General features: G+C 39.7%; 1 protein-coding gene across 1 annotated transcript in view; it reads right to left on the minus strand.

The window, feature by feature from the left end:
- Positions 1-23,917, minus strand: part of LOC143889964 (diamine oxidase [copper-containing] 1, peroxisomal-like) — an 89,386-nt gene that overhangs the window by 37,726 nt on the left and 27,743 nt on the right. Inside the window, exons 4-8 of the mRNA XM_077394400.1 lie at positions 21,150-21,262; positions 20,707-21,037; positions 20,374-20,589; positions 20,036-20,272; positions 5,765-5,950 (exon numbers count right to left, since the gene is read on the minus strand). Of these exons, the coding sequence (XP_077250515.1) occupies positions 5,765-5,950; positions 20,036-20,272; positions 20,374-20,589; positions 20,707-21,037; positions 21,150-21,262 (1,083 nt within the window). The remainder of the gene's footprint in view (positions 1-5,764; positions 5,951-20,035; positions 20,273-20,373; positions 20,590-20,706; positions 21,038-21,149; positions 21,263-23,917) is intronic.

A 23,917-nucleotide genomic window follows, 5' to 3' on the forward strand; every position in this document is an offset into this window, starting at 1 on the left:
CCATCAGAAACAAACACTTGCTGTGTCTTAAAAAGTATGTCGCCAAAACACTTTTGCAAGGCCCGGACCGTTGGTTGCCCCGGCCATATGGTCGCAGAGCTCGTAGGGCGAACACACCTTGCATGGCCCGACATTTTTCCCCGCCCTTATGTGCATAGGGTTGCATAAGCAACACACGTTTGGTGGGAACACACCCCCCCCCCCCCCCCCCCACAAACAAAACAAAGTTTCCAATTGATGATCGGACTGCTCAAGACACTCGGATAGACGACCTGACACCTCGGATCAAAGATCAGACCGAAAGCATTGCCCAAGAGTTGCATCGAAAAGACGATCATCCCAAAGTTCCTAGGCGTTCCAAGCACCTCCATAATCAACATCTTATGTTGATTCCTACGTCATGATATGTTGATGGGGATTGTAGACGTCCGTTGCGGACTTATTGAAGGTGGGGCAGCACTCAGGGGCCCCACAGGGATATTTCGGGTATTTTTATTGTTGGTAGGGATATTTTGGGATTATTAGGGTTATTTTGGGCGTTTAGGTATTTTAGGGGCATTTTAGTCTTTTATGATTGTTAGTTTCCTATATATAGGCTAATTTGTGATTTTTGGTTTAGTTTTGATGATTAATTGAATTGATTATAGATTTTGAGTTTCCTTCTACCAATTTCATCTCTTCTTCTATTTCTACTTCTCTTCATCTTCTTCTTGTATACCTTTAGCCTACACCAGATTGGTTTCAGAGCGAAGGGCATACAAGTTTCCTGCAACATTGAGCCGTAGAAGATTCGTGGAGACACCCCTGGCCAGCCCATTGACCTTGTATCATTGCCCATGATGTTCGTCCATCTGAGTCAGCCGATTCCTTCGCCCGGAACATTCGTGACCTACATGCTGATACATGTCGTATGATTGATATGAGTAATAATGTACACTATAAAGTAGCGGATGATGTACATTGTAGGAACCTTGAATTTAATGAAGGGGACTATGTTATGGTCAAGGTTTTAGATTTCGACCGAAATGTGAAATTTCGGGTTTCGGTTGAGACTGAAACTGAAATTGCGCGAAATCGAAACGTTACAAAATTTCGATCAAAATTTTGTTTCCCCTGAAATTTTGGGCCGAAATTTAACGAATATCTCCAAAAATCTGATTTTAAATGATTATTTAATATTATCCCGAAATTTCAGCCGAAATTTTGGAAATTTCTTCGAAATTATATACCCTATAAAATAGGCATTAAGAAGATTTCGTCAGATTTCGCCGAAATTTCGGTTTCGGTGAGGACCAAAACGCATTCCGAAACTGAAATTTAAAACCTTGGTTATGCTTTGTATACGTCCTGGGCATTATCCACATCACTCTTTCATAAAGTTACATGCTCGAGCCATTGGACCTTTTCGTATCCTTCGTAAGTACGACCCTAATGCATATTTAATAGACTAACCTACTAATATGAATATTAGTCATGTCTTCATTGTAGAAGATCTTATCCCATAGATATCCAACGCTATCTTGTCAAGTGGCAACGCCGATCAGATTTAGATGCTACTTGGTTACAAAGGAGGAGCTTCGCCGTTTAGATCCCGACATCTTAAAACAGTACCACACTATTCACTCTCAAGAGGAGTTCTTTTCAGCAAGGGGAGTTGATAGGGATCATAGATGTCCGTTGCAGACTTATTCCAATCGGGGCTGCACTCAAGGGGCCTCATAGGGATATTTTTGGGTACTTTTATTGTTGGTAGTGATATTTTGGGAATTCTTTTGGGATTATTTGGGTTATTTTGGTCTTTTATGGATTTTAGTGAGATTTTAGTCTTTATGATTGTTAGTTGCCTATAGATAAGATTATATGAGCTTGAGTGCCCAAACACATGGGTCCCACATTTTTCGTGGTGATCCAAACCATTCATTTGCAAGGCCCCATCATAGATAGGGTGTGTACCAAAAATCAAGTCCATTGGATCACCCTAACCCCTCCAAAAGTGGAGAGCAAAAATGGGCAGATTTGTCAACAAATAGTGTCTGTCCATTTTCCCCTCCACTTTTGGATGGGATAGGATGATCCTATGGATCTGATTTTGGGTACACACCCTAGCTATGTAAAGTCCTCCAAATGAATGCTTTGGATCACCCAAAAAAATATGTGGGACCCATGTTTTTGTGGCACTGTAGCTCATATAAGCTATTTGAGCTCAAGCTGACAAACAGTTTTCCCTATATATATATATATATATATATATATATATATATATATATATATATATATATATATATACAGAGAGGGAGAGAGAGAGAGGAAATGGTTTGTGAGGAGCTACTCAAATAAGCTTATCTGAGCAGAGCTCACAAACATGCGTGTGTCTGTGTGTTGGGGGGCGGGGGGCGGGGGCGCATATTATTTGGATGATCCAAAGCATTCATTTGATAGGCCCTCATATAGATAGGGTGTCCCCAAAAAATCAGCTCCATGAGATCATCACAACGCTATAAAAATGGACATGTATAAACCCTCACAAATTTGTCCATATTTTGCCTCCACAGTTTGAAGGGTTGGGATGATCCGATGGAGCTGATTTTTTGGGCACACCCTATCTATATGAGGGCCTATCAAATGAATGCTTTGGATCATCCAAATAATGTGGCCCTCCTATGTTTGTGAGCTCTGCTCAGATAAGCTTATCTGAGTAGTTGCTCACAAACTATTTCCCCATATATTATATATATATATATATATATATATATATATATATGCTAATTTGTGACTTTCTGTTTAGTTTTAATGATTAATTGAATTGATTATATATTTTGAGTTCTCCTTATCCAAATTTCTTCACTTCACTTCTACTTCTCTTCTTCTTCTACTTTAGAGTACATCCAAGGTTTTAAATTTCTCTATCGATGTCGGTTTTGACCATCACCAAAACCGAAATATTTCAGTTTTGGTGAAAATTTCAGCCGAAATCATGTAAAAATATGATAAAAATTTCAGGTTTTGTAAAATTTTCACGAAAATATCTAAAATTTTGGTGGAAATTTCGAAAATTTCGGTGGACATTTTTAAAATTTCGGAAATTTTGTAAAAAGGGTAAAAACTAAATTCCAATCGAAATTTCGACGACGTTTAGGTGAAAATTAAAAATTCACCGAAATTTTGCAGAGATCTTGTAAAAAATGATCTCATGGAAATTTTGTTTCGGCCAAAATCTCGACCCGAACATATTGTTTTTGCCGAAATTTAAAACCTTGCCAATATCGCATGTAGGATACGTGCACGTGAAGGACTGTTGAATCAACAACCTCGTTCCAAGGGGACCATTAAGAGTCAACTGACTGTTTGCGTCAATAACTGCTGAAATTTCGCCGAGATCTTGTAAAAAATGTTCTCATAGAAATTTTGTTTAGGCCAATATATCGACCGAAACATATCGTTTTTGCCGAAATTTAAAACCTTGTCAACATCGCATGTAGGATACGTGCACGTGAAGGACTGTTGAATCAACAACCTAGTTCCAAGGGGACTGTTAAGAGTCAACTGACTGTTTGCGACAATAACTGCCGAAATTTCACCCAGAGCTTGCAAAAAATGATCTCATGGAAATTTTGTTTCCGCCAATATCTCGACCGAAATGAATCGTTTTGCTGAAATTTAAAACCTTGCCAACATCGCATGTAGGATACGTCCACGTAAAGGACTGTTGAATCAACAACCTAGTTCCAAGGGGACTGTTAAGAGTCAACCGACTGTTTGCGTCAATAACCCAATTCCAAGGGGCTTGCTAAGGTCAAGTGTTTCATGTTTCATTTTTTTTTTTTTTTTTTTGCATCCACAATTCATTTCCAAAGGGGACTGTTAAAAGTCTACAGTTCAGTTCTGAAAGAGACTATTAGCTGCCGATTTTTTATCTTTTCTTAACGGTGTTAGACCAGGAATCTATTGTTAATTCGATGCAATAGGATACTAATCCTATTAGAATTTACTGATTCAAGTCAGTCTGCATCAAGAATCTTTGCATTTTTTTTGTTTCGTTGTTTTGAATGTAATAGGAAACCTCTCCCATAAAACGAGGTAAGATTGAATGAAGGAAGCAACCTTCAGCTATTTTCATGATTATATGACTTGAGATTGCAAGTTCTGTTTATCATGGAATATAGCAGAACCAAACGTGTTTTGTAGTCTTGCCATAATCCTTCATTTTTCTGGATCTTGTCGTGTGCAAGAATATCAAGCAGCAGATCATGATCAGCTGCCCTCCAAAACAGTAATAAACCTCGCTTATGCTGCTCGATGTTACAGCAGCAAGGAGTTTCAACTAAATTGGTTCCACCTCTCGGGTTACCATCCACCGCTAATCACCTTGGCTTCATCACCTTCACCTCTCGACATTCACCATCGTTCATCACCTTGACATTTTGGTCCCGCTCTCATTCCTCACCTTCAGCTCACTGTTTTCACCATCGTTCTCAACCTTCACATCTTGGTTATCTCTATTGAACCCCCCCACAAACCTCGCAGCTCTCGATTAACTGCTACATTGCAATCACCCGAGACCCAACCCATTCCCTCCTATCTATCATAACTGAACCACACAAACCGACTGCTTAGTCACCAGCCACTTAGACCCGTCAGACCATCATTGCCTTCACTAAATTCAACCCCCCTTCAATTCCTAAACCAACCTTGTTTCAACAGCCACGCCCTCTCCACCACAACCCTTCGCTTTCACGACACCCACCACCTTCGACCTGCAGGCTTCCACTCATCACTCCAGTTCAACTGAACAAGGGAATTTCATCTTTCAGGCACCATGCACACTACTAAGTAGGTATAACCATATTAGACCAAAGGTTAGCAAGCCACATATAATAAGTGAAATATGACCTAGAAAAGAAAGATGCCTGCCTCTCCATAACAAGGCATTGGGCCTCAAATCTTTCACACTAACAGACCATGCGAGCAGACCAAGCCATTTATATCGAATGTCACTCATGCCCAATGATGCTTTTGACTTCCTCTATGTAAGATGTAAGAATATTATGCTACATTGCCTCAATGGTTATGGGTTTATATAGAATGAGTGTATCATCTAAATATTGTAAATGGGAAGTAAAAAGCCATCAGACAGGCTTGAAGACCTACATTAGTCACAGAACAGAAAGTATTAGCCAATTGCTTCCTGACAAGAGTAAAAAAGAAGGGAGCGATACGAACCCCCTACCTTACATGTGGGAAAGAATCCAATTTGGCCTCCAACAAACAACACAGAAGCAGGCCGTCGAATGGACCATAGAAACCATTTTCTTCTTGATTTTTGTTTGTGTCTTGATGCGGGCTTTGTAATCTTATATTCTTGTTTCACTTTTTATATAATTTTTTGAGTTCAAATTTCAAAAAAAAAGAAAAAAAAGGGATCGCAGTGCACGAGGCTCCCGCCACTGCGGCGTCTGGGGAGAGCTAGATGTATGCAGCCTCACCCCTACTTTGCAGAGAGGCTGTTTCAGTTCAAATTTCAAGATGATAAAAAATGAGCTTCTTAAAAAGCAATCTATGTGTTGTGGAAGGCAAAAACTAGAACTTCTATGATCCAAGATCTCATGCAGGATTGGACAATAAATTAAAAGTGAAACCAATGCAAAAATATGACATGAAAAGATATATCAGAGCATTTTATACATAAAAATGTCAAAATCTATTAATGAAACACAAATTATTCTAGTAAGGTAAGAAAATATCCTACAAATTTGTAGTAACATACCTGATTGAATGCTTCACCAGGCCTACAATCAACAGCCATATCCATACGAGCAACAAAGAAATGTTGATGAACTGGTGCATATAGACCTGGAGCTATAGTTGTGCCATATTTTCGGGATTCCCCGGGCTGCAATGCTCCTAAGCTGAGAATTCCTGTAAGTTTGACTTCGGCTTCAATTTTTCCATCCTGAAACCAAATTACACACGAATCATCATATAGTTAATGTAACATGCAGTCAGGGGCGGAGCCAGGAATTTGCCCCAAGGGGGGCACAAACAACTCATCAAATTTGTGCAGCTCAATTACAGTTTCCATGTAGAAGATGTCAAATATCTCATGTTTCAAGCTCATTTTTTACTAATGCTCCGTTTCTCTTGACATAAAATTGGTGCAAAAACAAATTTTACACCCATTTTTACACTAAAAATGAGCATAAATTTGTTTTACGTCCATTTTACGTTAAAAGAAACAGAGCCGTAAGAATGTTCCACCACACAATCACAACTTGCAAAACTGCTAAAGGACTTAAAATTCTACAAGACTTACAATCAGAATGAACCAAGCTTGACTGACCATAAAAACATTAGTTCTGCAAAATTGGATAGAATAAGAAGGTGTCACTATAAAAAAAACTAGGTGTGTTGAATTTAGCAAAAGTGGAGTGTTGCTATCAAAATCAGCACACCAATAATAAACCTTTTTACATTGGTGTTGCTATAAAAAAAGCATAGCTGTTTTTAAAGACCTTAAAAACCCACCTTTTTAAAACCATTGAGTAGCATAGTTTCAATTTTGACCGAATAACAAGGGTTTCTTCTTGGACAAGATTTCTAAAAAGATTACATACAGTAGTCATGCATATGTTTGGTACCAAAAATGCCCTTCTTAAAAGACCTTTGCCCCCTTCTAAAGTAATTGAAAAGTTACAGGGACCTTAGTTCCAAAAATGCCCTTCTTAAAAGACCTTTACCCAACTCAAGGAGGGCAGCTGCCCCCCTTACGCTACATGTAGCTCCGCCCCTGCATGCAGTGTCAACCAAGAAGGAACAGACCATGGTAGTAAGTATTTAAAGAAACAGCAAAAAAAATATATGCACAATTAGCTCAAATACAAGGAATGCAATTAGAACAGAATCATTTCGTACCCAAATACAACCTCAGGTTGTGAAGGGGCCCATCCGCCAAAGAGAAAGCACAAAGGAAGGGACCCACACCCATTAGGGCCTATGGGGTCCATCCACCAAAGAGCAAGCACAAAGGAAGGGACCCACACGCATTAGGGCCTTAAAGCCTATTATGCCCACTTAGCCATACTCCAATAAGTGGGGCCCAATCATGTCATTTAAGGTAATTTAGTTAGGACATTTATGTCATATAGTTCATGTCTTTAATTGCTTTAAAGGGATTACGTAGCACCGAGTCTTTTATTCTGGTAAATGGACGCAATAGGATTAGTTTAGTTTACAGATGAAAGAGTTATTTAGTCTCAATAAGATTAAAATATATATTTTAGGAGTCAGTTTATGAATGGGGAGGATTGTACACATTTGAAGGAGAAAAAAAGTTATGAATGAATATTTTGAGATCTTGCCCAAATAGTGAAGTAAATTTTCTTTTTCTTGAATGGTAGTCAAGTGGAATCTTAACATGCTTCTTTTAGGTGGATTCCTAAACACTAAGATGGATTTTTTTTGGGTACTTTTCTCCCTTTTATCTTTCTAATTTATCTCTACTTTGAGAACTTGCCCAAATAGTCAAGTGGACTCTAAACGTGCTTTTTTTAGGTGGATTTGTAAAACCATAAGATAGTTTTTTGGGCACTTTTCTCCCTTATCCTATCTCTCTAATTGGTCTTACTTAGGGTTCTTCCATAAACTAAAAATATTATTAAAAATTTCAGGTTGAACTCGGGTCGGGTTGCCCAAGCCCTAAACCCGAACTCAACCCAGGTTGAGAAAACCCAACCCAACCGGAACCCGAACCCGACTTGAACTCAACCCAACCCGAGTTTTTTCCGGGTTGAGCCCGCCGGGTTCGGGATGAACCCGCCCGAGCTGCACCCCTAGTCCATGGGCACAGTGGCAAGTTTCACCCCAAGTGAACCTATCTCATCTAGTAAGTCCAATACATACTTTATTTGTGAGAGGGAAAGGCCTTTGCTGGAATAGGCTACCTCAATCCCAAGAAAGGACGTCAGGCGACCCAGATCTTTGGTGGAAAACTCTTTCTACAAGAAAGCCTTAAATCTCAGTATGCCCACTAAGTCGAACTAATAAGAGGATCAATGATGACAGAAATAGAGAGACACACTCAAACACAACGACAGAAGAGAATAAACAATAGAAAGGTGAAGAATTACACGATAAGCCCGGCCATGATACTGCAGCTCCGATGAAGAGACATAGCAGAACGAAACATATGATCACTAGCAAGGAGGAAACATGCTTTCAAATTTCAGTTTCGGAATGCATTTCTTTCCTCACCGGAACTGAAATTTCAGCTGAAATTTCAATATTTCGGCCGAAATCCAACGAAACAATTAAAAGTATTATTTTATTTCATACCAAATTTCGGTCGAATTTTTGGGATAAAATTAAACATTTAAAAAATCGAGATTTTTGGGTACAAATCCTTAAATTTCGGAAATTTCAAAATTTCCACTGAAATTTTGAAATTTTGGCCGAAAAAAGTAACATTTCGGATATCCCCGATTTCGGTTTGGGGGTTGACCGAAATCCAAAATTTCGGTATGAAATTTTGGATTTCGGTTGAAAAAAAACCATGGGAGGATAATAGAGGCTAGGAGATGAAATCGAAGGCACAACACTTCACTCAGACATTTCAGCAAACATGTGACATGCACCTTTGATACCAAGATAAAGGGCTTGAAAAACAATTAATAGAGAAGGAAACAAGGAGAGAAAAAAGGGGATCAGAAGGGCCCAGACGGCATACCGCGACCCCGAAGAATATACATAGTGGAGGTAGACATAAGACAACGAGCCAAAGTTGGACTAGAGGCTACTCTAAGAATACTGGAGCCGCAGAGATGGAAAAAGAAAGTAAAGGAGAGTATTTAGCACATGATAGTAGAGACTGAAGTGAAGGAAAGGAGCACTAAGGTTTCTTGAAAATGGGTTTAGAGATGGAGAAGTAGATTAGGATTTGGGAAATAGAAAGGAGGTGGGGTGAGGTTCCTGGCAAGGTTGGGATAGGGTGTAGGCATCGGGTGGATGAAGAGGAGGTAGGATGAGGGTTTCCAAAGAGGTTTGGAAGAGGGTAGAGGGTCAGTTAGGTTTTCCGGCATTGTTGGATTAAGCTTTAGGTCATCTGGTGAGGGGAGGTAGGGATTTACGACGAGTGGCATGGGAGGAGGAAGGAGATGGAGACGAGATTGGGGGGTTGTCTGGCGGCGTGGGTGGAGAAAGGAGATGGAGATGAGAGGGTTGTTCGGCAACGTGGGATGAAGAAGATGGTGAAGGAGGCATGAATAAGAGGTGTAGACGTGGAGGGAATGGTGAGGAGAGGAAGAGTTAGGGTTCCTTCCAAAGGTCCCTAGGTCACCACAACCCTAGGGCTCTGAGGCCTGTCCAGTAATGTGGGATGAAGAATATGGTGAAGGAGGCGTGAATAAGAGTTGTAGACGTGGAGGCGTAGAGAGAATGGTGAGTGGAGGAAGAGTTAGGGTTCCTTCCCATGGTTCCTAGGGCACCACAACCCTAGGGTCTGATACCAAGTTAGACAGGAAAAAAGTACAAAGACTAAAGTGCCCTTAGGCACATGTACACCTTCTATCAACCCTAACCCCCGTCGCCCCATTTCCTTCTTCCATTCTCGTTGTTCCCTAACCTTTGCCCCCCCCCCCCCCCCCCCCGCCAAAGCCCTCCTCGCCCCTCCCAAAACAAAAAAAAACCCAACCCGACAAATTCTCCACCTCTCTCGGTATTCCCCAACCCCTCGCCCCACCTCTCTCGTTGTTCCCCACCCCTCACCCCACCCAAAGCCCTCTCTGGCCTCCTCCAACCACTCGTCCCACCCCAAAACCCAACCTGACAGACCCCACCTCCTCGCCCCACCCTAAAATCGAACCCAATCCAACACCACTTAGGCCCCTCGCAGCACCCTCACCCCACCTCCCAACCCTCCTCGCCTACGTCATAGCCCCTCCACCCCACCCGACAGCCACCACCCTTCCTCGTCTCCATCTCCTTCGTCGCCTCTTTCCTCCTCCACTAGATAACACCCCTTTCACCTCCATCTCCTACCTAATACCTAAATCCCTTTTCCAATCCTAATCCCTTTCATCTCTAATCCCTAACCCTCACATCTTCATTTCTTTTACCCTAATCCTACACCTTCATATAGTTTACAAAACCTTAATCCACCTCCTTGGTCTAAATCCTCTCCATCCTACCTTCATTCTTTGGTCCTGCGGCTCCGATTTCCTTTGCCTCGTATTACTATGTCCACTTGTCCTATGTTGATGATTCCTAGTCACAGCATGGTATCTGAACCCGTCTCTTGATTCTCTCTTGGCCATCTGCCGTTGTTGTGGTTATGAGTTTCAAATTATTTCTGTCCTCATGGATCCTCTTGTCAGCAAGACTCCTACTGTCAGCACGACTACTCCACCTTCGGCCCCCTTTTCTAGTTATTCCCCTTCTGTGGAGGCTTCTTTCCCATCGATGACTACAGTCAAACTCGACGGGAGCAATAATCTGAATTGGAGTATGGCAGCTAAGACCTACATCCTAGCTAAAGGTAAGACCCGCTTCTTTCCCATAGAGGCTTCTTTCCCCTCGTGTCGCTGGCACGATGTTATGCCTCAAGACATCCAAGGAAATCTAGGAGCGTGCAGTTGTTCTCTATTCTGGCGTTGATAACTTCACACGTCTTTGTGATACATATTCTGAGTGGATGCGCCTCCAGCGCGACGATACGCCTCTAACTACCTTCTACAATCAGTACGTTTCCCTTTGTCAGCAACTGACCGTATTTATGCCTTTCAGAGTTGATCTAACAATTCTTGCAAGGCGTCATCAGGAGCTCCGTGTTATTCGCTTTCTTGATGCCTTGGGCCCTGCTTTTCTTCCCCTTCGACAGCAGATTATTGGCTCTGGTTCCATTCCATCCCTCACGGAGGTCTACTCTCGTGGCCAACAGTGTATCGGAAGTGGTTTCTCTCATGACCCGTCTGTCGAGAGTTCTACGCTTGCCGCATATGTTGGTGGCGGCCGTTCTAGCCGAGGTGATGGTAACTTTGGCCGTGGTGGTGGCCATGATGCTAGAAGTGGTGGTAGCACCTGTGGGCGTGGGCGCCTTTATTGCACTCAATGTCATGTGGCGGGGCATACTGTGGATACTTGCTACGTCTTACATCCGGAGCTCCATCCACTCCGCTCTACTCACATCACATCTGCCAACCTTCATGTTGTCTCTCCATCCTCCTCCACTAGCCCAGTGGCCAATGATGACTCTCTTCTAGTCTCCAAGGCCGGCTATGATGAGGTTTTGCGCCAGTGTCAGAAAAGCCAGCCATAGAGCCAACCACTTGTTGCAACTCTTGCCCAGCAAGATCGTTCCCCTGCCTCTCTTCTTACTATGTCCAGCTCCTCTGGATTATTGATTTCGGGGCCTCGAACCACATGACAAGTAATTCTCGTTTAAGCCCTTTCATTCTGCCTGTCATACTGTTCCTCTCGTCGATGGGACCACTGCTCCCATTTTTGGTATTGGTGTTATTTCTCCACATTCAGGACTTACCTTGTTATTAGTTCTTTGTGTTCCCAAGTCTCCTAATTTACATTCTGTTAGCCAGAACACCAAAAGTCTTAACTGCCCTGCCTTTTTTTTCCTTATTGTGTCTTTTAGGATCTCTCGATTGGGCTGACGATTGGTTCCGACAGTGAGGTGGATGGTCACTATCTCCCTTCCATGAAGATTGATTATGCTGGTTGCCAGAAGTTCTAAGGTCGAAATCGCTTTAATCAATCTCGAGACATCTTCCTATCTCTCTCGCCTATATGGCGGAGTCATCGTGCTATTTTGCATAGTTCTGTGGATGCCTATTAGTGGTATGTCGCCTTGGCCGTCCCTCCATTCAGAGACTTCAATAGACGTCTATCGTTTCTGGCCCAGTTCAGTCATTTTAGTGCGAGTCCTGTGAACTTAGAAAGCAGCATCGTGCGTCATTTCCTTCACGGACCAGGTCAATTTTTTATTATAGATATTTTATCATTTTTGTGGATGATATCTCACGTATGACATGGTTATTTCCACTTAAAGACCGCTCTGAGGTATTTCATCCTTTTCGCACTTTCATGCTGAGATTACTTACCAATATAATTGCACTTTTGAATGTTTGCGTACAGATAATGCTAGTAAGTCCTTTTCTGCATCTAAGGGTTTTCATGATTTCTTATCTGCTCATGGCATAGTGCATCCGTCCCCCTGTGCATACAGCTCTCAACAAAATGGGGTAGCCGAGAGCAAATTGAGGTATTAACTTGATATGGACCCGCACTCTTCTCCTCCAAATGCTGGTCCTGAAGCCAATTAGGGAGATACCATCGTTTCTTATCTAATCGAATTCTCTCCTCGATTTTTTATGGTAAATCCCTCTTCTGGGTCCTACATCCTCAATGTAATCCATTTCCTCTCACTCCACGGGTCTTTGATTGTATTTGTTTTGTTCACAACCTCACCCCTGGTAGATAAATTAGACCCTAGGGCGAAGCGATGTATCTTTCTAGGGTACTTTCGTACCCAGAAAGGTTATCGATGTTACAGTCCTTGGTTACACAAGCTATTTGTTTCTGCCGATGTCACCTTCTTTGAGTATGTTGACCTACCTCGGACGTCCCTCTTCCTCTTCTTGTTCTACCTGACCCTGTTGAGTCGACTTCCACACCATTGCAGATGACTTCAGCCCCACCTCCAACTCCTACGAAGGTCTATCAGCGGCACCCGAGGCTAGATGTCCATTACCCTCCGCCCGAGGCATCATCTTCTCAGCCGGAGATACCATTCGTCCCTTTCAGGTACCTATTCTTCCCTCTCCTGATGTATTCTCCTATTGCTTTACATACTTGTTCCCATACCACTACTCATGCCATTTCTATTGTTGTGTCACATACAAGTGGAGAGCTTCTCTGGTTGTGCTCATCTGAGATTGGTTTCTCTTCCTCATCCCCAGCTCACCTAGATTGCGACAATAGTGCTGCTATCCACATTAATACGAACCTTGTTTTTCATGAGAACCAAACACATAGAGGTGGACTGTCACTTCATACGTCAGAGTATCCGAAAGGGTGAGATATGCACTACTTTCACTCGATCACCTAACCGATGTGTTTACTAAGTCATTGAGTAAAGCAAAGCTAAATGATATTTGTAACAACCTAGGAATGTATGATATATACATTCCAGCTTGAGGGTGATTGTTAAAGATATATATGGTCCTAACGGTAGTTTTGTCATTGTACGCACTTTATATATACTAGTGAGGGGTAGAGATCTCCAACCCACTCTTTTCTCTCATTCTCCTCTCTCTTCTCTTCTCTCAACAATATCTAAAGCCTTCTATTTGTTAATTCACTTTTATCTTATCAAATCTGTTGTTACAGATTTCTAATCTCAGATATCCTTCCTGATGAATTTTTATGTGATCCGACCATTGGATCGTTACTTTTAGTACATGCCTACGTGATTTTAACTTGATCGCTGGTTCAAGGACCTCAAGATTAAGAGTTTTTTTATACACTATCTTGAAATCGATAATTCCTGATGTTATTTTCTTGTTTCTAACACAAGTCTAATCCATGTTTCTTGACCATAATTTTTCTTTGATCTGTGATCATTTCCCCATGTTCTTATTTCTGCTGCAACGGGGATTTCAAAGCAGAGAAGTATTTCTGGTTTTCTACGCACAGAACTGGCAGTAACAGTTTCTGTTATTTCTTTAAATAGTAGGATTGGAGGAACCCAAAATTTTCTGCAGCATGAGATTTCTTTTCCAGAAACCTTGATCAAGAAAGAACATATGTTCTTAATAATCCCAGGCTCTAGGACTTTAAGTTCAGGGTTAAACATGTCCTCTGAGTTCTAAACTTCTCAGATCCTTCCCCTGTTGTTTACCTTAGTTCTTATCCACATTGCGGTTATTGATCTTTCTTCATGTAAATGAATCTTTTTTAATCTCTTATCCAAATTTCCCACACACACACACAGATATATATATATATATATATATATATATATATATATATATATATATATATATATATATATATATATGAGAAAAGGGTTGCTGCTAACGTTAGCAGCTAAGATAGCTGCTAATGAGTGCATAAAACAAGGTCGGGCCCACATGTTTTGGGTGATCTTAAGCATTCATCTCAAAGGCCCCATCATGGATAGGGTGTGCACCAAAAATCAGCTCCATTGGGTCATCTTAGCGTGTCCATTTGTGGGTGGGGAAATGGACAGATACTGTTTGTCCACAAATTTGATAGTTTTTTCACCCCACAAATGGAAGGGTTAGGATGATCCAATGGGAGCAGATTTTTGGTACACACCCCATCCATGATGGGGCCTTTGAGTTGAATGCTTAGGATCACCCAAAACATGTGGGCCCGACCTTATTTTATGCACTCGTTAGCAGCTATCTTAGCTGCTAACGTTAGCAGTTACCACTCTCTCTCTCTCTCTCTCTCTCTCTCTATATATATATATATATAGCAAAAGAGAAAAGGAGAGAATTATTTGAATTTCTCCCAAAATTCTATGAGAATCACACATCACTTTTTTTGACCTTTTTTAACAAAGGCACCCATTCAACCCACATAATTTCAATCCTACCCCCCTCCTTTATGCTTTTTTAATCATGGAAACCTCTATAGATTGGAGGGCTAGGATCAGCCTATGGAAATGATTTTACGGGCACAACCTATTGATGTTGTGTTCCATCACATGGACGGTTTGGATCAACCTATGATGTGGTCCGTTCAATTCTTTGTCGGCCCTAGGTATTAGGCTTTTGGCGCCAAGCATAAAATTTGGTTTTTGAAATCCATTTTGCCGCTATAGACTGAGTTTTGCCGCCTTTGAAAATTTAGTATTTTGAAGCAAGCTTATTTAGGAAAACGTAAAACCTGTAAATCGAAATTGGTTTTTTGAAACCAGTTTTGCCACCGATAGGAAATTGGGTTTTGCGGCAAACTAATTTAGGAAAAAATGTGAGAACCGCAAAAGGGCAGGAGTTAAAAAGAAGGTTTTCGGAGCTTGCAAGGAAGGGAGAGAGATGGAATACGAAAATGGCAAGGGGGGTGAGGGATTGTGGTTTAGAATGATGAAAAAATAGGAAGTTTCTTTTGTGGATATTTTTGACAAGGAGATGAAATAACAGAGAGGGGGTTTTAGGGACAGTAGTTCATACTTTTTAGGAGGAGAGCTCAATTTTGTGATGAGGACAATAAAACGGATGAGCTTTTGGTATTTTGTAATGGTGGAATAACCAAAGTTAAAAAGACTCTTCTGGATTATGTTCCAGATGAGACAATAGTAAAAGGGAAAACTCTAGGTTTCTTTCTTTCTTTCTTCCTTTTTTTTTTTTTTTTTTTGATTTGTACCGACCAAATGTTCTTTCCATGGCCACTGGTTGGCTTATCCTATTCCTTTTTTTCTTTCAAGCTTATATACAAGTTCTTTCAATGCACAAGCATCTAGTCTATTTACTCAGACTAGCTTACTTTGTTTCTTTTTCTTTTTCTTTGCTGGAAGTACGACTAAGCAACTTTGTGGAAATACTTGCAGGAAGCATTTGCTGTCATAAAATATGGTGGCCTTTCTCCTCCAGGAACCTTGCCATCTTTCAAAGAAATCAAGGAAATCATATGATTTAATGCTGTGCCATTCCCAGTCAACAGTCTTTCCAAAGAGGTGGATAGCAGATCTCTCTTTTCTTTTTAGTGTCAATTGAAAACATCTCTCCTTATTCCATCCTAATTCATTACAGTTCATTTACACCATGTTTTGATAGAGTGGGTTCCACCAACTCAACTCAAACCCATCCATGGCTCAGATGGGGCCCACCAATTTGCCTCATGTTGTGAGGGGTAGGTCTTATAGTCTCCGTCCAACCCATATATAGTGTGAGTCCCACCAGGTTACAACTAATATTTTGTGGGCAGGGGTCCCCATTATTTTACACCCCATGCATAGCATGCCCCAATGTACTAGTATATATGTATACATATATATATAGAGGTAAATATATATATATATATATATATATATATATATATATATATATATATATATTCATACTGGTTATCTTTCTTTTATCTCAGAAATTCCGTCTTTAAATTCCCTTCATCAGGTTCCCATGAGCTGCAATGCTTAAATGTTTCGGATCATTATACACAAATAAATATGAATATATATATATATATATATATATATATATACACACACACTAGTACATTGGCCCATGATATGCATGGGGTGTAAAATAATGAGGACCCCAGCCCACAAAATATTAGTTGTAACCTGGTGGGACTCACACTATATATGGGTTGGACGGAGACTATAAGACCTACCCCTCACAACATGAGACAAAATGGTGGGCCCCATCTGAGCCATGGATAGGTTTGAGTCGAGTTGGTGGAACCCACTCTATCAAAACATGGTGTAAATGAAATGTAATGAATTAGGATGGAATAAGGAGAGATGTCTTCAATTGACACTAAAAAGAAAAGCGAGATCTACTATCCACCTCTTTGGAGAGACTGTTGACTGGAATGGCACAGCATAAAAGTCCTCTGATTTCCTTGATTTCTTTGAAAGATGGCAAGGTTCCTGGAGGAGAAAGGCCACCACCTTTTATGACACAAATGCTTCCTGCAAGTATTTCCACAAAGTTGCTTAGTCGTACTTCCAGCAAAGAAAAAGAAAAAAAAACCCAAAGTAAGCTAGTCTGAGTAAATAGACCAAATGTTTGTGCATTGAAAGAACTTGTTTATAAGAATGAAAGAAAAAAAGGAATAAGATAAGCCAATCAGTGGCCATGGAAAGAACATTTGCTCCGTACAAATCAAAAAATAAAAAAAAAAACAAAGGAAGAAAGAATGAAAGAAACCGAGAGTTTTCCCTTTTACTTTTGTCTCATCCGGAACATAATCCAGAAGAGACTTTTTAACTTTGGTTATTCCACCATTACAAAATACCAAAAGCTCATCCGTTTTATTGTCCTCATCACAAAACTGAGCTCTCCTCCTAAAAAGTATGAACTACTGTCCCTAAAACCCCCTCTCTGTTATTTCATCTCCTTGTCAAAAATATTCACAAAAGAAACTTTCTATTTTTTCATCATTCTAAACCACAATCCCTCACCCCCCTTGCCATTTCTGTATGCCATCTCTTTCCCTTGCAAGCTCCCAAAACCTTCTTTTTAACTCCGGCCCTTTTGCGGTTCTCACATTTTTTCCTAAATTAGTTTGCCGCAAAACCCAATTTCCTATGGGTGGCAAAACTAATTTCAAAAAACCAATTTTGATTTACAGGTTTTACATTTTCCTAAATAAGCTCGCCTCAAAATATTAAATTTTCAAAGGCGGTAAAACTCAGTTTATAGCGGCAAAATGGATTTCAAAAACCAAATTTTGTGCTTGGCGCCAAAACCCAAATACCAAGGGCAAAACCTATTTTTAAGGGGAAAAACTTGTCCAAAAAAATTTTCTTCGAAAAGACGAATGACATTTTGGAATCATACAGACTTAGTGTGTGTGTGTGTGTGTGTCTAAATATATATATATATATATATATATATTGATGCATTCATGCAATATAAATATCATCAGCAAATCTCCAAGACCCCATGGAATATTCTTAACTTAAAAGATTTGATTAACACATTTGCCTTGGTTATATTAAGTTGATTATTAAAATAAGACAACAATGGAGGGTTACCTATTTGGTTTTTGCCTTTATTATATTAAATTGATTATTAAAATAAGACAACAATGGAGGGTTACCTATTTGGTTTCTCTCATTTTATTCAACTTTTAAAATATAAGATTCTTCCCAATTTGAGTTTGTACCATTTTTTATAACTAAAATAAAAGAAAGGAAGTCAACTGTATGAGATTAGGAAAATACACAATCGTACTAATTCGTTTTCTAATTTAATAAATATAAAGAAACTTTTAAAACATGCCTAATAAAAGACAAATCCCGCAATAAGCCCCTACCTTAACGATAAATGGGCCAAATAATCGAAAAACCCATCTAATGAGACCAAAATCAAGTCAAACGGACGGGATTTGATGTCTCAAAATCAAGCTATAAATAGAATGACGAAAATACACTACGAGCCGTCGATCTTCCCACTATCTTGATCTTGAAGGATCAAGGGAAAAATCGACACTCCAAAGAGATGGTTCAAATCTACACAAGTCTGATAGATGACTAAAAGGACCTAAACATTGATCCAACGGTTCAGAAGGCCCCAAACCAAGATCAAGACCGTCGATCTCCGATTAAGGAGATCTTTGCGATCAAAATCGTTGATTGGTTGATCTATGGTCAAATTTAACTATCAGCAAATACAATCGACCCTTGGTGGGGTCGGGCTTTACATGAAGTCGACAAAGGTTCATTCCATATAGGCATGAGCTTTCTCCGTATCCACTTAGCAAACCACCAAGACCTTCCTTTCTCTAAGAATCCAAGCATTCATTAGCAATGACAATACAATCCAAAATTTGTCTTCCCTCCACATAAGCACCTAGAAAAGGTGAGATATCGACCCAATAACCTTCCTTATCTCTCCACTAAAGCCAATGCGACTATCTTGTACAAGATATTCACCAAGCTACTAGGCCTAAAATTCTTAATTTCCTTCGCTCTTCCTTGTTAAAAATAAGAGTAAGAAAGGTGGTCTTAAGAGACTTGTTCAGCTTACCCCTTAAAAAGGCCACCTCTACCACTTTCATAAGATCCATCTTGATGCAATTCAACATATCATTGCAAAAAAAATCGTAGTGAAACCATCAGACCTAGAGGCATGGTTTTAAATTTCGGTAGAAATCCGAAATGTCGGATTTCGGTAGGGACCAGAACCAAATTTTGCCGAAATTTGGAATTTCGGCAGAAATTTCAGCCGAAATTTGGAATTTCGGCAGAAATTTCAGCCGAAATTTTGAAAAAATGTATTTTTTTTTTTTTTTTAAATAAAGATTACAAAATTTTGGCCGAAATTTAGGTAAATTAATTCAGCCGAAATTTTGAAAAAATGTATTTTTTTTTTTTAAATAAAGATTACAAAATTTTGGCCGAAATTTAGGTAAATTAATTAAATAATATTTTTTAACTATTACCAAATTTCAGATTTCGCCGAAATTTCGGATTTCGGTGGTGTCGGAAATCAGTACCGAAACCGAAATTTAAAACCTTGCCTAGAGGCCTTGCCACGGTCCATGAAAAGACTATCTATCTAATTTCATCCTCGTCAAATCTTTCTACTAAATGATTTATCTTCTCACTACTAAAGATCTGATTAAATGAAATACCTAACAGTTTAAGCCTCCAACCTCCCGCATTATGATAGAGCTTCTTGTAGAAATTGATGAAACTTTCCTCAATCACTATATTACCATCCATCAATTCCCCAATAATGGTGAGACAATTAATAGTGTTTATGCATTTTCCATTACTGATAGTGAATAATGGCGTTCCACATGATTTCCTCCAAAAGAGGAGCTGCTCACTCTCTTGACACAAGGCAGCTCACCTAAAATGGAAATTTGAGTCAATCTGCCCCAATATACCCTCGTTGACTACGACCTTGATCTTTTCATCAACTTCCTCTCTTCCCTGAATGGATCCTAAGGAAGAATTCTTCCAACTTTTTAATTTCCCTTTAACAAATTAGAGTTATTTAAAGAATTTGAAACCTCCCCAACCATCCACGTCGCTTCCTTCCACCATTCTGAGATGAGAGGAAGACTCGGGACTTCCAGCCAATGTTGTGAAATCTGAAGTGAGGCGTCTAAATCTTTTTGGAATTCTGCATTAGCAAAAGAATACTATTTTTCTTATAAAGTTGAGTTCCAGCTTTAACCACGAGTGGTAACACAGAAAGAATACATGAAAAATGTCATGCGGCCATGCCAACAAAAGCAGGAATTGAACAGACATGATATTCAGAGGCCAACAGTACATATAAATTCACCAAAGTACAAAAGTGGAAAGAGGGGCAAAGACTAAACTTACCTGATAAAAGTGCCAGAAGAATCCATACTCATAATTAGCCACAGTACATATAAAAGAAACCGTTAGACGCCGGGACCGCCGAACTTCTGCTAATCCCGTCCTCCAGTCCTGATGCTTCCATAGGATTCCATGATCCTCTTCATGCAAACAAACACAATTCTCAATTGTCTCGACACCGCCAGTGAAATTTGTAAAATGGGCATCAAAATATTTAATATAGCCTAAACAGTCGCACCCCTACACCGATAAAGCCATTTCAGCGAGAAATAATATTCGAAATCAAACCAAACCGAAACATAAGGCACAAACAGAAAGAACAAAATATGATGTATTTTGACCTTCTTAAGGGAATGCGCATTTTTACCCAGGCCGTCCTCCCCTGCATCAAATGCATTCTTCCTATAATGTGGCTCATTTGGATCTCCATAGGGGACAACCATCTCAACAAAACTTAACCTGTGGGCTACCGATCTTCGACCCCGACTGCCATCAATATATGCAACAGAATAGATAACTAGGCCCTCTCTAGGAGTGAAACCAATCCGAAAACTCCACTGTTCATAGGCAAGAAGAGAGAGATATGCTCAAAACGACATCTAGAATTTCAAGACTTAGAAGGGAGGCAATCATTAGTTTGTTAAACTTCTAAGAAAATACTACTTCCACAATACCTTTTGCCATTCGACATAGTGCCCACTAACACGAAAGCTTGGACCTTCAGGTTGAATAATCTTTAAGGGTTTAACATCACTCCGGTCAACACCTCCTCGTGTTTCTCCAGAAGTATAGTTTCTTAATGGGTCAGCTGGAGGCAGAGGAACCAGTTTTAGATCTTCAAACTCAACTACCACCATGTTTTGCATATCAACAAGTACATAAATGCCCTCAACTGGGCGGGCATAACCATTTTCCATAGGGCAGTCACTCTCAGTTCTACAGAAAATAAGTGGTTTAGCAAGTCTGCGACTAGGAGCATCGGCATCACCATGATAACCAACACACCTGTGAAAAACATTCGAATATAAAACTTCAAAATGAGAGAATAGCACCTAAATAGAAACATTTCTCCATAGCATATCAGTAGAAATGAATTAGGTATGCAGTGTTAACCAACCAGGGATCCACCATCACGAGATCCATATCCTCAATACCCCTCTTTCTCATTGCCTCTCTAAATGGAGGATAGTCCTTCACAACAGCTTCACATTCAGCATATTCCACAGCATCCTACAGTTGAATACAAAGAAAAAAAATAGCGCATTCTAATTATGTATATATACTCACAAAGAGGCTAAAATAATAACATGACAACATTGTAATATATGCAAGTATTTATACACTATACATGTGTGGGCGCGCGCATAACTGCTGGTTATAACTTTAGAACCCATGTGTATGCTTATGTAACAGAAAAAAATGTTTTGGATGAAGAAACGTCTCGGATTCCAATACTTCGAGATTCTCCGAGACACTTCTAGCTCTCTTTTAAACGTTTTTTTACGAATACTACTACCACAACTTTAGAATTATCATATGCTTTGAGTTATACCCATCCTAATATTAAGTTTCTTAAATGGAACTAAAATATTATATCGACGTAATCTATTAAAATATTCAATATATTACTTGGTATAACCATATTATTATGTCAAAAAATAAAATTTTAAAATCGATTAAAATATTTTGGTAAATCCACAAATCTTTCTATTTGTGGTTTGCCAAATCCGACGCTTGATTCACGTGTCAGATTCCGACACTCGTATGTACTGATGCAACATAGAGGCAAAGTAAACTTCCCATTAAATGATCATGAAATAATCGCAACCGTATGGACGTAAACCAAATCAATGCAAAAAAGATAACAGCTAATACCATCTCATATTATCGGACGCCTAGTGAGCAACCTTCGCAATTGGTTCCAAAAAATTACAAGGCTGGCCAGTAATAACTTCCAAAAAATTCTAAAGGCTGGCCAGTAAAACAAATAGGTAAGGAAGATGCTTCTTCATCCAATATTGCTGGAAAAGTATGCAGGCTGCAGTGTAGATTTATGCAGAAAAGTTTGATAGAAGAACATTTACAAGTTCAGGAAGAGACTCTCCTTAATTATCGACCGGTCAGCATATTCTACAACAAGACGCAAAGTTGTTGAAAATGGGAGTGGTTAGGAAAAGATTGTCGCAAAACCTTATTAAATTAATTAAGCTCCTTAAGCAAAATAAACCAGAAACAGCTAATATTCAAACAATACCCAAAAAAAAAAAGAACAAATATATATGATTTGTGGACACGGAAACAAGTGTCACGTGTCGACACGAACACAAAGTGTCAGACACGGCAAACCCCAAAAATTTAGAAACAGACACTGCAAACCCCCAACATTTAGAAACAAGGACACAGCTAAAATAGAAAGTATATATTAATCATGTTTTTTGGACATAGATTAGTGTGTCGAGTTTTGACACGGATATGAGGTGTCTGCATGAGAAGCCCAAAAAATCTAGAAATGATGACAGGCCCATACAAGTACATACATATAAAATTAGATATTACTATCACAATTTGCAACAATATAAATGCAGTATTCATCTAACAAACTAATAAATCTTTGGATTAATAAACTATTATCTAAACCAAATATGAGATAATAAAATATCAACACATTCCTCAATTTCATCTAGTTCTCTCATGTCTCCAGTATGCAACGAGAAAGGAAGACCAATAGGACACATTGAATATAATATTGGAATAAGAGTTTGTTCAGGGTTTTAGATTTAGGGAGGCGATAAAACAGCAAATATTAGTTAAAAAGGAGATAAAAGAAACGTTTATAACAAAAGCAGAGTTAATAATTGTTAAAAGAACCAAGGGAAAACTTGTAATTTTTGTCTTTTCCCTTATGTATGAATATTATAGTCGTGTGAGGGGAGATAGACGGATATCTCACACACTCTCTTCTCTTCTCTATCTTCTATTCTCTTCCCCATCTCTCTCTAATCTTCGATGTAGAAAATAACATGGTATCAGAGCACAAGGTTGAAGATCTAACTTTTCCTCCTTGAAGAAATCGCATCACAAAACCCTAACCCTAGAACACCTAAAACCTAACCCTATATCCTCTTTCCATATTATTGTCGCCCGCTTCCCCTTCCTTACCCTATCCCTAATTTTTCCTCTACCCTATACCTAGTTGCAGCCCTCCCTTTCATCTTCTAACAATGCTGCATCCCCCTTAACACTTATTTTTTTCTTTTTTTATTATCCACCCTTAATTGACCCTCGTGCATAGTACAATGAACTTGTGCGTCTATGGGACAAAGGGAAGGAGCCCGATGTCACATTCTCCCAATAAGGTAGCCCCTCATGTTTTCTTTCTGGTACACCTTCTGGATCTTTGTTCATTGATTCAGGAGCTTCTTATAATATGACTAGTAATCCTAACCTTCTCTCTTCATTCCAGTCATTTCCTTCTATGGGCCACGTACTATTACCTTAACTGATAGGACTACATCCCTTGTCACTGGGGTTGGTGTAGTCTCTACAACGATGGGCCTTCATTTATCTTTAGTTCTTTCTGTCCCATCATTTCCTGTTAATTAATTATCAGTTAGTCATCTCTAAATTGTTATCTTTCCTTTGTTCCCTCTTACTGTGTTTTCAGGATCTGAAGACTGGGACGAGGATTGGCTTCGGCCGTGAGATTGATGGCCTCTACTACTTAGATCAGACCAGCACTGTTGTTGCACTTAGTACCTCTGTTGATGCCTATCAATGGCATTGTTGTTAGGGCCACCCACATGCTGACAAGCTTCAGAAGTCCTCTTTTGTGTCGAGTCATGTCCCGTCCTGGGAAAGCATCATCGTTTGTCTTTCCCGCCTCGT

This window comes from Tasmannia lanceolata, unplaced genomic scaffold (genome assembly GCF_043159265.1).
Source record: "Tasmannia lanceolata isolate RefF3 unplaced genomic scaffold, GAP_Taslan_0.1 ptg000013l, whole genome shotgun sequence".
Classification (NCBI taxonomy): Eukaryota; Viridiplantae; Streptophyta; class Magnoliopsida; order Canellales; family Winteraceae; genus Tasmannia; species Tasmannia lanceolata.